At 55.3% G+C, this 12,037-nt stretch overlaps 4 protein-coding genes across 4 annotated transcripts; 2 read left to right on the top strand and 2 right to left on the bottom strand.

Annotated features, from left to right (window-relative positions):
* Positions 1-1,054: 1,054 nt before the first annotated feature.
* cpc2 (cross-pathway control WD-repeat protein cpc2) lies at positions 1,055-2,783 on the bottom strand. The gene is made up of 5 exons (XM_062911683.1): positions 2,571-2,783; positions 2,465-2,502; positions 2,275-2,401; positions 1,896-2,213; positions 1,055-1,704 (listed from the first exon to the last, which is right to left on the bottom strand). The coding sequence occupies exons 1-5, from the start codon at positions 2,610-2,612 to the stop codon at positions 1,279-1,281; spliced, it is 951 nt and encodes a 316-aa protein (XP_062765258.1). The 5' UTR covers positions 2,613-2,783; the 3' UTR covers positions 1,055-1,278.
* Positions 2,784-2,927: 144 nt separating this feature from the next.
* QC763_400690 (uncharacterized protein) lies at positions 2,928-7,271 on the bottom strand. Its single transcript, XM_062911682.1, has 2 exons — positions 4,093-7,271; positions 2,928-4,033 (listed from the first exon to the last, which is right to left on the bottom strand). Exons 1-2 carry the CDS (start codon positions 4,346-4,348, stop codon positions 3,213-3,215), a joined length of 1,077 nt encoding a protein of 358 aa, XP_062765256.1. The 5' UTR covers positions 4,349-7,271; the 3' UTR covers positions 2,928-3,212.
* Positions 4,910-6,325, top strand: QC763_400680 (uncharacterized protein; the record flags this gene model as incomplete). The annotated part of the gene is made up of 1 exon (XM_062911681.1): positions 4,910-6,325. The coding sequence occupies one exon, from the start codon at positions 4,910-4,912 to the stop codon at positions 6,323-6,325; it is 1,416 nt and encodes a 471-aa protein (XP_062765257.1).
* Positions 7,272-8,783: 1,512 nt separating the features above from the next.
* Positions 8,784-11,885, top strand: QC763_400670 (uncharacterized protein; the record flags this gene model as incomplete). Its single annotated transcript, XM_062911680.1, has 1 exon — positions 8,784-11,885. One exon carries the CDS (start codon positions 8,784-8,786, stop codon positions 11,883-11,885), a length of 3,102 nt encoding a protein of 1,033 aa, XP_062765255.1.
* Between the last annotated feature and the right edge of the window lie 152 nt (positions 11,886-12,037).

Genomic DNA, 12,037 nt, shown 5'->3' with positions numbered 1-12,037 from the left:
AGAAAAGGAAAAAGGGCAAATCAGAAATGTCAGATAATGTACTTAGCTAGCTACACCCCCAACCGTGGGTCAGTAGTAGCCATCACAACTCTCTCCGTTGATAACCAGAGAGAATATACCAACCAGCTTTAGCCACTCTATGCTATTCACCCACAAAACTTAATACTTGATTTTTTGTTTTTTAAATCACTTTCCTATCGTCCCTCCTGCTCCCCAAAAACTTGTCTTTTGCATTTTGGGACGGTGTAGATTCCTACAAGTCTCATGTCTCTTACGTTGTGAGCAAAGTAGAAATGGGCACTGCTGTGTGGGTAAGTTGAATGCGGTAAAGGATGATCAATAGGCCATAGAATGGTAACAGAAACCCCCTCTCGGTCCTGTTTCAAGGCCTTGGACTGTTTTCCATGGTCATGGTATCTGTAGAGCAAATCGACTTCTCTAACCCCCGTTTTAATATTCAAGGCCTGTGAACTGTCTTGGAGGCCTGCTGATTATCCTCAAAAGGCCTTTATTCTTCGCGGCAGCCTCTACTGAGGACGTGTTGGGCTAGGCATATAGCAACCAGAGCGGCTGACCGGTCCATCCTTCAGTTAGATTTTTATACTTGCACTTCATAACAAGTGAAAGACGAGAATACATGGATATTCATGTTGGAATGATTATGGCGGTGGAAAAATCAAACTTCTCCCGAGTACACCCTAACTGCTGTTTTTGGCATATCATGATGCCTACCCGCCTCGAGATTCGCAAAAGTGATTTCATACACACACACAACTAGTCAGTTCTATTTCAGAGGGAAATGAAGAGAAAGAATACATGAGACAGTTGGGGTGTCAAGAGAGGTGGATATCAGTGCTGAAACGGACACAAAAATACACATCACAAAACAACTGACTTCATGATTCGTTGTTGGTCATGGGGTTGCTATTATCTATGCCACCCGGCAGCCGGGCTTCCCCCGCCGCGAGGCCTGCCACGGCGACAAGGACAAGAGCAGTGACAGGCACAGAAATTTCTTTTTATTCCCTGCTCCCTCTTTTGCCTCGCAAAAATGCTGTGTCATGAAAGAGAACCCAAAGCGAAGACAAGCATTCCGAAGTACGCCCCTCCCAGCCGTTGGAACCCATCGATATATCGCGACGCTTCCTGGTATTTTCTCCCCACGCGGCAGCGCGGCCGATTTTATAGCAAACCACCCATAAAACCAACCTCTCATTCCTCCCCCTCAGCCGGCCCCGACTGATCCCGGGCACTCAAGCATTAACCATTCCATTCAACTTAAGCGCGGGACATGACACCCCAAGCACGGATGATGTTGTCCGTGTAGCCAGCGAACAGAGTCTGGCCATCAGCGCTCCACGCAAGGGAGACGCACTCGGGCTCGCGGCTCTTCTTGCCAACGTTGGCGAAGTCGGGCTTGAGCTCATCAACCTTGCTCTTCTTCTCGAGGTCGAAGATGATGATGCTGCTGGAGGTGGCAGCGCAGAGCCAGTAGCGGTTGGGGGAGAAGACGAGGGCGTGGATCTCGTCGTTGGCGTTGAGGGAGTAGAGGTGCTTGCTCTCGTTGAGATCCCAGAGCATGGTGGTGCCGTCCTTGCCACCGGAAGCGCAGAGGGATCCATCGGGCGAGATGGTGACGGTGTTGATGTAACCGGTGTGGCCGATGTGGTCGGTCTGGAGCTTGCAGCTGGAGAGCTCCCAAACCTATTGTAAACAAGCCATGTCAGCGTGGAATTCTCGGTGGGACTCCCTCAAAAATGGTCTGCAAATTGTTGCGGCTCAGTGCATGGTGAAATAGTTTGTCTCATGGCCCGGAGGCTCTGAAGTAGCAAATACTTTAGGTTGCAAGGCATCATCGCCGCAACAGTTGCCGAATACGTCCAAGTCCCACATACCTTGACGAGCTTGTCCCAGCCGGCAGAGACGATCACGGGGTTCTGGGGGTTGGGGGAGAAGCGAACGCAGGAAACCCAGTCGGAGTGGCCCTTGTCGGTGATGGTGAACTTGCAGTCACCGAGGGTGTTCCAGAGCTTGATGGAGCGGTCGCGGGAACCGGAGACGATCTGGCGGTTGTCGGCGGAGAAAGAGACGGACAGGACGTCGTTGGTGTGGCCGACGAAACGGCGGGTGGTGGTGCCGGAGGAGAGCTCCCAAAGACGGAGAGTCTTATCCCACGAGGCAGAGAGGGCATAAGCGCCATCCGACGAGATAACCTGCCACGCCAATCAGCACACTGCCCCTCCTTCTTCTGATTCTGATCTTGATCTAACGTACGCAGTCGGAGACGATGTGAGAGTGGCCGTGGAGCGACCGCTTGGGGTAACCGTACTGGGTCTCATCGCGGGTGAGGTTCCAGATGATCAGGGTCTTGTCGCGGGAGGCCGACAGGAGCATGTTGGGGCTAGTTTCACTGGTGAGCGCATGTTCTCGCGGTTAGGAAGTCGGATTCGACGTGGTTTCGTACTTCTCCATCGAGGTGGCCAAGCTGGTGACCCAGCCATTCTGTACCAAATCGTCAGCATCCAACTCGAGCGAGAATGGGCGAATTCGAGGTCGCAGGGACGACTTACGTGGCCCTCCAGGGTGCCCTTGAGGATGAGTTGCTCAGCCATCTTGATGTGCTTCCTGAGATGCAAGTATCTTGGGAAGAATGGTGAGCTTTTTCGCGGTGCCTCGAGTCGTCGGGGTCAGCAAGAAATCGGGGCGCTGCGGGCTCCTCTGGGAATTGCCAAAACTTTTGTGCGGCGAAAATAGGGTCCGATCGTGGGGTACACTTTGCTCGCCGGTCCGCCAGTCGCTGGACAGCCACTCCCAGCTGGCGGTCGGTATGTGGGGCACCGACCTAGCTTTGGAGCTAGGTGGAGCTGAGCCCGGGCCCGCCTGGACATGGGCTGCGACCTTGCTATCGATAAGGCATCTTTGATAAGTGATAAGGAATGATGTCCATTGCAGATAAACAGGAGAACAAAGAGTTCAGCGATGGTAATAGATTAAAGCTAAGCTACATGCTTCTGATTGACCCCTATTTTCTAGAAGAGTTGTGCATGGGGTATCAATGATCCTGTTTTCCCGTCCGTCTCCCCAGCGCCAAAATTAAGTCCAAACTCCTGTGATGTATCCCAACCCTGTCTTGGTTCCTCTTGCAATACGAATCCCGAATCCCATAGTCCTGCATTCTGTGCGGCTCTATACGCTACGTCCCATACCACCCCTCAACCCTTGCTGGAGATACCCTGAGCGGCGGCCAAAGCCTTCCTGGCACCACTTCGAGGGACTTCATGCCTGAAATAGCGTTTCTCCGTGTTGACAATCATGCTATGATCGGCAATCTCGAACCTGCCCTTCTCGCCATGCAACCCTCCTGACGCCACCTCTTTGCCGCTGGCCCTCGTGTCATCCTCGATGAACTCGCGCATAGCAGACTCCCAAAGCTCATGACGCTCCCGCCTCGCTGGCCGAGACTGCGCCGAAGTCCAGACCTCCTTCTGCTTCGCGATCTTGGAGGCGCGCATCAACCTTCGTAGAGCCGCCTCCCCTGCCTTTGCTTCCTTTGCGGCAGCCTCGCGCAGCTTCTTGGGATCGCCATGGGGAATCTCCTCGGGTGCAAGCGGTCGTTGCGGCTGTGGCGTGGCTTGTGATCCGTTGAGCGTCTGGGATTGTGAATCCGCAGCAAAGCTCCCCCAGTCGTCCACCACGGTAGCGGTCTCAATCGTCTCAGGCGTGTATCTGTAGGTATGAATGCTTGGAAAGGCAGGGAACGACTTAGGGATGTAGAGTTTGGATTCCTTGTCGCGAGCACCGTCCAGCTCCGCGCCGAGTACTGGCATGTCGACGAAAACTGGATCGCGCTCTGGTATCGGCTCGTATTCAGGTATCCTCTTGGCTCTTGGAATGGGATTCTTCTTGTGTGGTTCGAGCGCAGTGGTGGTCAGGTTGAAGTACTTCAACGCGCGCTCAAAGTCGCGAGGAATGGGTTGGGAACGGCGAGCAGCATTGGCATTGATCTTGACAGTCCCGAAGAGCGACTCGACATCTGGTTTTCATTTGTTAGATCTTCAACTAGGCTGTTGATGACCGTCATGCAAGACCTACACTCTTCCACCATCGTTGTAAACATCTCCATGGCATCCTTCGCGGACGAGTCGAATCCAACATGCTTCAAGGCGAGGGCGATGGCGCGACGCAGTCCAGCGCGCGCCATCTCCTCATGGGTGATGGAAGGTGCGATATTCAATGTCTGCAGTTGTTCCACGGCCGAGACGATGTCGCCCTCCACGCTTCGTTGCCTCTTGGCTGGCAGCTCGTCGTCGGTGGGCTCGGCCGTCCGTTTTCGCGCCTCGGACGACATTGTGATGGATTTGTATCGGTAGATCGAGTACGGAACCAATTCTATTGTGACGGTTCGGAGTGGATGTGTGGAAGCCTTGTTTTGTCGCTCGCAACGGGACTGGCCTTTTGCTGGAGAGGGTTTGAGATTGGCAATGGAAGTTGGGTCCCAAGTTCGGCGGCGGTTCAATCTGACGGGAGCACGGTCCACTGATGTCAAAGGGCCGTTGCACTAGCTTCACGCTGCACAACCCCCCACAGTTATCTCCACTTTAGATTTCAGCCTTGAGCATCTCTCTCTTCACCAGTTTTGTGTCTTGTCAGAATATTTCAGTCGATTTGCGCGCGCTCAGTTCAGATGATTTGAGTTTGGAATATTCATGATAAGAATGTCTTTACTTTTGCTCATGTGATGCTCAGTATGCCCTGTGGGGCAGAGGCGGGTGAGACGAGAAGCCCAGCATGAGACCCGCTCTGGGGCTGGAATCTCGGAAGCCTCACCCGCCTCAACTTCAGCTCACTCTGCTTTTCACTCCGCCCAGTGATCACCAACCCAGTCCACAGTGTAAGCCAGCACTTTACAATGAGCAACGACACCTACGACCTCGAGGCCCTTCAAAATGGCTCCCTTGCCAACCTCGGCCTCACCAAGTTCAAGCTCATACCCACGCCCTCCCTCACCGTCTTCCCTGATGAGATCTTCACCTTCGGACCCTCCCTAACCTACCTCGACCTCTCCGGGACAGGTCTTTCTTCTCTCCCACCCAATTTCACCACCTCTCTCCCCAACCTCAAAATCCTTTTCCTCTCCAACTGCGCCTTCACCACCTTCCCGGACCTCTCCTCCCACCACACCCTAGAAATGGTCGCCTTCCGCCACAACTCGCTCACCAGCATACCCGAAAACACCCTCCCCCCCAAACTCCGCTGGCTAATCCTGACCGACAACCGCATCCCCTTCCTCCCCTCCTCCATCTCCTCGTGTCCCAACCTCGAGAAATGCCTCCTGGCGGGCAACAACCTCTCTACCCTCCCCCCCTCCCTCACCCAATGCCAAAACCTCACCCTCCTCCGCCTCTCGGCCAACAACTTTTCTTCCCTCCCCAAGTTCTTGTTCACTGCCTTCCCCAAGCTAGCCTACCTCTCCTTCGCCGGAAACCCCTGCTCCCTCTCCTCCCGCAAAGCCCACAAACTCCCCTTTGGCCTCCTCGACATCCCCTACAGCTCCCTCGCCATCTCCCGCGTGCTCGGCCGGGGCGCCTCGGGCATCATCTCCCAAGCAGAATGGAAGCCCTCCCCTGATTCCGACTTCACAGAAGACGTAGCCGTCAAAATGTTCAGAGGTTCTCTCACGAGCGACGGCAGGCCGGAAGATGAGATGGAGGCGGTGTTGCTCGCCGGATCGCACGAGTCGTTGATAGGTGTTGTGGGAAAGGTCACGGGATATTCTGAAGGGGAAAGGGAAGGGGTGAAGGGGGGGATTGTGATGAGTTTGGTGCCGAGGGGGTATGAAGTTTTGGGCTTGCCGCCGGATCTGGAGAGCTGCACACGGGATCGGTTTACGGAGGGCGAGAGGGGGTGGGAGATGGGGAAGGCGGTGGAGATGCTGACGGGGATTGCGGGGGCGGGGGCGCATCTACATGGGCGGAGGATCTGTCATGGGGATTTGTACGCGCATAATATTTTGGCTAGCAAGGAGGATGGGCATGGGTTGTTGGGGGATTTTGGGGCGGCGAGCGTGTATGGGGAGGAGGAGGATGGGGTGGAGAGGGTGGAGGTGGCGGCGTTTGGGAGGTTGGTGGGGGATGTGCTCGGGCTTGTGGAAGAAGGGGGGGAGGGGGAGCGGGAGAGGGCGATGAGGAGGGGGTTGGAGGAGCTGCAGAGAAGGTGCGAGGATGGGGATGTGGAGGGGAGGCCGGATTTTGACGAGGTGGTGGAGGTGTTGAGGGGGATGTTGGGGTGGAGGGGAGTGATGAGGATTCCGGAGGTGCCTAATTGAGTTGGTTCTGTCTACTTGTCACCAAAGAGCGATGGAGATATCTTGGGGTCATCAAGCCAGGCTGGGATATTTTGGATCAGGTCTTGCTCGGCGACCTCGGGGTACAGATCTAGCGGTATGCACAGTCCAAAATAGACACAAAACGGCTAGCCACGTCAATGTCTGGGTTCGGGGAACTCATCTCTGTGCCCAGCAGCACAGCAGCACAGAACCCTACCTAAACGGCGACGCATGCTTCCGCTCCCTCCGTCTTGTCTTGTCTTGGCCTTGGCCTTTCTCGCACTGTTGTTCCTGCTTGATGTCTGTCTCCAACTGCATGTCGAGATCCAATATCATTGACGGATGATATTCTGGTGGATGGCTGCAGATTTGTGTTGATGCTCTTGCTCGTGTTGAACGCTCACCGCCGCCGCCGCCAGATTCTGCAATTTCCCTCCACGCCCCTGGTTGTCTCGGGTGAGGATTATTATTCAGCTTGTTGCGGTTGTATTTTCTTGTGAACTTCTGGCTGGCCTGTGGATATACTTGAGACGAGGTGCAATTAGCCCTTGCATTCTACACCGTATATGATGTGCCCTGTGCCTTCAATATGCCTGCCTGGCAGGAGCTGTGCCGCGTTGCGGAAAGCGATAAACTAGCTGTCTGATGCAACATCAACATGGAAGGATCTCAGATCATGAATGTCTTCGCACACAGGAGAAGACACGGACCAGGCCGTTCTTCCGTTTCCTGTCCTGATGAATCTCCCTGACCGCCAACCTGCCGTGTGTCTCTGCGTCATGTGAGCAGAAACACACAGACGCCGTTTTCGCGTGCATATGCAGGCCGGGCCATCATCCAACGTTCCCAAAGTCGGCTGCAGGATTTTGTGTATGGTTCTGAGGTTTTCCGTGGAGTTCCGTGAGTACATACATGTAGGCGGTTGGTAAGTGGCGGTTCTTGCTTGATATAGATTTCTGTTCCTGGATTATGAGACTGGTTTCGGATGGGTGGGTATATCGGATCTATAAGAGTTTTACGAGCAGACCAACAGCGTGTTCGGAAATTTACATTTCCGTTGTTCAGGTTGGGTGGTAGCGGTCGTGTACCTGGTATTTCGAGGCACCCTTGGCACAGAATAATTGAGACACGAAGGTAGGTCAACATGAGTTGAAGGATGGTCTATAGGCTTTAAAGGGGCCCATTTCTTTACTTTTAAAACATGGTTCATAGTATAATATCGGTCCAGTTACTTTTGTGCGTCAAACTATTTTGTGGTGAGGGTGCGAGAGAGGGGAGTCTTCAAGGGACGATGGCTGTTGGTAAATGGTATCAAGTTTCGTTCGTCCTTGTGGGCTCGAGCCATTACAACATGAGGGAATATCATCCTCTCCTCTTGGATGTAAATCTCGCCCTGATGATAGACCGACGTGAAGTGGGATGGATGGTGGGGTCGAGGAGCCAGCTCCGGGAGAGTGTGGTTGGCCAATGCCACTTCAAGGTTGTCGTGATCCTTGCCCTGAGCATCTGGGCCTGGGGCCATCCGTCCGAACATGCGGGGCAGGGGTCCTGTCAATGTCAAGAGCTGGCCTTACTCCTTCCAGCAGGTTGATGGTTGATGAGACACGGAGACACATGATTTTCAGGAGATAGAGGGGGGGCGTGTAGTGTATGCGTGGTGTTGTTGCTGTTGCAGTGCTTGGCGAGGGCCTGGCAGGGCCAGATAAATTGCGGACCACTCACACACACCCAAGCCTTCAGAAGAAGAGATTCCGATCTGAGAGATGAAGGTCGTATCGCCATTTTTACCCCACCGCCGCATCCCGGGTCCCGATCATAAAACCGTCTTGTCACCTTCTCTTCTTCTTATCTGAACACGGAGACTTTTGCTGTCTCTGCTGACCGATTCTTCCACCGAGAGCGGAAGCCTTCCTGAAAGTGTCCGGTCCGATTCGAGTTTGCGCCGCCGCCGAATGACTAAATAATAACGCTTGGTTCAGTCTGTTGATGTCCCCGTGTACTTTTCCTGTCAACACCATCATCTGCCCCAAAAGCCAGCTCGAGGGACGATACACGCCAACCTCCAAGAACGACCAACTAAAACGCCCCGCCGCGGCAAGTGGATATCCCAGTGACAAGCTTCCGATCCAAGAACGGCATCGTTTGGCCCACCAGACATCGACGTCAACCTCGGAGGAGCTCAGGGAGTGAAACAGAGCGAGGCGCCACTCGACGAACCATCCACCCGCTACAACCTGACACGGCCGACGCTTGCTTGCCATGTCAACAACGCGCCCTATGACTTGAACTTTTCTGTCTCTTGCCTTTTCAAGCATATCTTATATCGAGTTGACGGGCCGGTGATGCTGTGTGGAAAATCCAAGAATACTCTGAGGTTGTTTCCTCCCCCTTTTCAATTTCTTCTTTTGTTGACATTTTGAACAAGAAACCGATGTTATCATAAGCCTGTCAACACATCATGCGCCCTGCGTTCCCCATCAACCCCGCCGCCATTCCGGCCATACGGACACGGAAGGCCCTGCTGGTCGTCGACCTCCAGAATGACTTTATTTCCCCAGGCGGAGCTCTGCCTGTGAGCGAGCCTGACGACTTTGTGAAGCGGTCCCTTGAGTTGGTCAAAGTTTTCCGAGATTCTGGCGCCGGTGATGTGGTCTGGGTCCGCAGCGAGTTTGAGCGTCACCGGTCATTATCGGCCGAAGGAGAGCAGATCATCACAGCCAACGTGCCAATACGCCCACCAAGACCAGGCAGCGCTCGGGGTCGCCCTCCCACCTCACGAGAACACGATGGCGCCGCGATGGAGGCTGACGACGAGGCATTTCTGAGCAACGGAGGGGCTCCGAAGAAACCCTGTGTTAGAAAGGGGACCAAAGGAGCCGAGTTGGTTGCAGAAGTCCAAGAAGCCGTCGATGCCACCCGGGATATTGTCTTCACCAAGACACACTACAGCGCCTTTGCCTCGAGTCAACAAGAGTTGGTGCAGACACTGAGGCGTCGCTTCGTGACAGGGCTGTACGTGTGTGGAGCCCTGACCAACATCAGCATCTACGCGACAGCGCTGGATGCAGGCAGACATGGATACGAGATGACGATTGTGGAGGACTGCTGTGGTTTCCGGAATCAGCTGCGGCACTTCAACGCCGTCAAACAGCTCGTGCAGTTGACGGGCAGCCAGGTGGTCAACGCCAGCGCAGTCATGCAAGAACTGCAACCGCCGCCGGCAGACAGCCGCCCGTCTGGGCTCTCCCCCTTTATCTCCAACATGCAGTTGAACCGGCCGAGCGGGTCTTCGGTCACACCACGGAAAGACAAGGCTCCCGGGCCCACCTCCACGTCTGCCAAGACGGCGCCGCCTCCACCAGATCGGGGCGCAAGCGGGCCAAGCACTTCGACTGCTGCACACCAACGCCCTTCCCAAGACGCCCATGTCCAAGTCCAACAGCAATACATACACACGCCCTTGGAGGCTGACTCGGACTCGTCGCCGTCAGACAACGATGATGAGTCGCTGAGGAAACAGGAGAAGCAGCCCGTCACGAGTGGTGGTGGTTCAAAGCAGGGCGAGCTGTCATTGAGCAGCCCACAAGGTCCGGCCCGCGCCCCTGGCGCACCCATCACTAAATCTGAGAATGCCACTAGGGTAAGAACACACGCCCGACTACGGCTGCGCAATTCGGGTTCTGATAAAAGCTTCGCATCGCCGCCGAGGTCCCCTCCCAACGCTGACCCAACTCCGCCTGCTGTGAAGGACTCGACCGAGAAGAAAGCCGATCCTGACGAGCCGCACCAGACCAAGAGAACCAAGATCGAGGTGGGCTCTGAGACGGACAACATGGACAAGAAGCAACACGACAGCCTCAAGATCGAGCCAGACCCGGAGGTTGAGAAGATCACCCAGCAGCTGACCAACTCCAAGATCGAGGTAGATTCGGATTCTGAGAGGGACAGCAAGGAGCCTGGCAGCCCCAAGATGGAAGCTGGTCCGGATGCCAAGAGTGTGGACGTCAAACTCACCAGTGCTGTATCTGAGCCTTCCTGTGAAGGCGACACTCATGTCATCACCAATGTTCTTTCGCCAACTCTCGCGGCCGATGCCTTTGAACGTCTGCTGGAGGAAGTCAGCTGGGCCGGCATGTCCCACATGGGCGGCGAGGTTCCTCGTCGCATAGCCGTCCAGGGTGAAGTCGACAAGGACGGAAACATGCCCGTCTACCGCCACCCAGCCGACGAATCGCCCCCTCTCCTTCCCTTCTCCCCCACCGTCCTCCAGATCAAGACCGCAATCGAAAAGCACCTCGGCCACCCCGTCAACCACGTCCTGATCCAACACTATCGCGGCGGCGACGACTACATCAGCGAGCACAGCGACAAAACCCTCGACATCGTCCCCAACAGCTTCATCGCCAACCTCTCCCTCGGCGCCGAGCGAACCATGGTTTTCCGCACCAAACGCCGCCCCTCCAAACACCACCAAGAAGAAACCTCGCCTGCGGAAAAAGCCAAACGCCAGATCCAACGCGTCCCCCTCCCCCACAACTCGCTCCTCCGCATGGGCCTCTCGACAAACAAGCACTGGCTCCACGCCATCCGCCCGGACAAACGACCCCCCCTTTCCAAATCCCCCTCTGAACTCTCCCACTCTGGTCACCGCATCTCCCTCACCTTCCGCCAAATCGGAACGTACATCAACCCCTCCCAAACCCTCATCTGGGGCCAGGGCTCCCCCGGCAAAACCTTTGGTGAAGCCCAACCCGTCCGCAACGGGCAGACTCCAGAGGCGATTCAACTCCTAAAGGCCTTTTCCGCCGAGAATAACGATCCGGCTTTTGACTGGGAGGGCTTTTACGCCGGCGGTTTTACTGTGCTGCACATGGGGACGCCGAAGCGGTACTGTCTCGGGAGCGACGTCATCGCCAACGCGAGCGTCTTGTTCGCGCTGGGGGAGTTGGGGGTAAATTGCGCAAAGGGGAGCGTGAGCACCGCGGGGGGCAGGTTTGAGGATAACGATCCCGACCGGGGGGTGGTGGAGGGGTGGGGGAACGTGTTGAGGTATTTGGATGCGGTTTACGGGGCGGGGAGGAGGTATGATCAGTTTGGTCCTGGGCAGGTGGCCAAGCGGTTCATGTTATTGGACAGGGCGGTGAGGGAGTTTGGGGAGGGGATTTGGCGGCCTGTTCGGGAGGGGTTGGGGGAGAGGTTGGGAGGGGAGGAGCCCGGGATGGGCAAGGTGAAGAAGGTTGTAACGGTGCTGCTGTGGGAGGAGCTGGAGTTTTGGGAGGGGGAGGTCAGGGCCGGTGCGGAGAGGGGGAAGGGGTTGTTCGTGCTTGGGGGGGAGACGGCGTCGCCGGTGGATTTCGCCTTGTGGCCGCTGTTGCATGATATTGTAAGGGTTTGTGGGGAGCAGGTGTTTGCGGTGAGTTTTGGGAGCAAGGGGAAAACTACAGAGGAGGGGGAAGAGGAAATCAGGCAGGTATATCTCAGAAAGTATTACGAGGGGATCAAGCAGAGGGCTGGGGTGAGGGAGAGGGTGTTGGGACTGTGGGAGGGAGAGCCTTTGTGACATGACTAGATGGAAAATTTGGGATACACGGCATCTTGGATGGATGGATATACAAAAAACACTTACACAAAAGGTGGAATGGATAGGTATCTTGGGTCTTGTAACTTGAATGTTAGCCAGCGAATGAGCGAAAATAGCATGCTTTTTTTAAT

This window comes from Podospora pseudopauciseta, chromosome 4 (genome assembly GCF_035222475.1).
Source record: "Podospora pseudopauciseta strain CBS 411.78 chromosome 4, whole genome shotgun sequence".
Lineage (NCBI taxonomy): Eukaryota > Fungi > Ascomycota > Sordariomycetes > Sordariales > Podosporaceae > Podospora > Podospora pseudopauciseta.
This window is presented reverse-complemented; position numbering and strand designations above follow the sequence as displayed.

Excerpts from the sequence above, each read along its gene's own strand:
- cpc2 (XM_062911683.1), bottom strand. The coding sequence starts at position 2,612 with ATGGCTGAGCAACTCATCCTCAAGGGCACCCTGGAGGGCCAC. Across the intron at positions 2,402-2,464 it reads TTGGCCACCTCGATGGAGAA|CCCCAACATGCTCCTGTCGG; the intron begins GTACGAAACCAC and ends CAGTGAAACTAG. Across the intron at positions 1,705-1,895 it reads GCTGGGACAAGCTCGTCAAG|GTTTGGGAGCTCTCCAGCTG; the intron begins GTATGTGGGACT and ends TGTTTACAATAG.
- QC763_400690 (XM_062911682.1), bottom strand. The coding sequence starts at position 4,348 with ATGTCGTCCGAGGCGCGAAAACGGACGGCCGAGCCCACCGACGACGAG. Across the intron at positions 4,034-4,092 it reads TACAACGATGGTGGAAGAGT|ATGTCGAGTCGCTCTTCGGG; the intron begins GTAGGTCTTGCA and ends AATGAAAACCAG.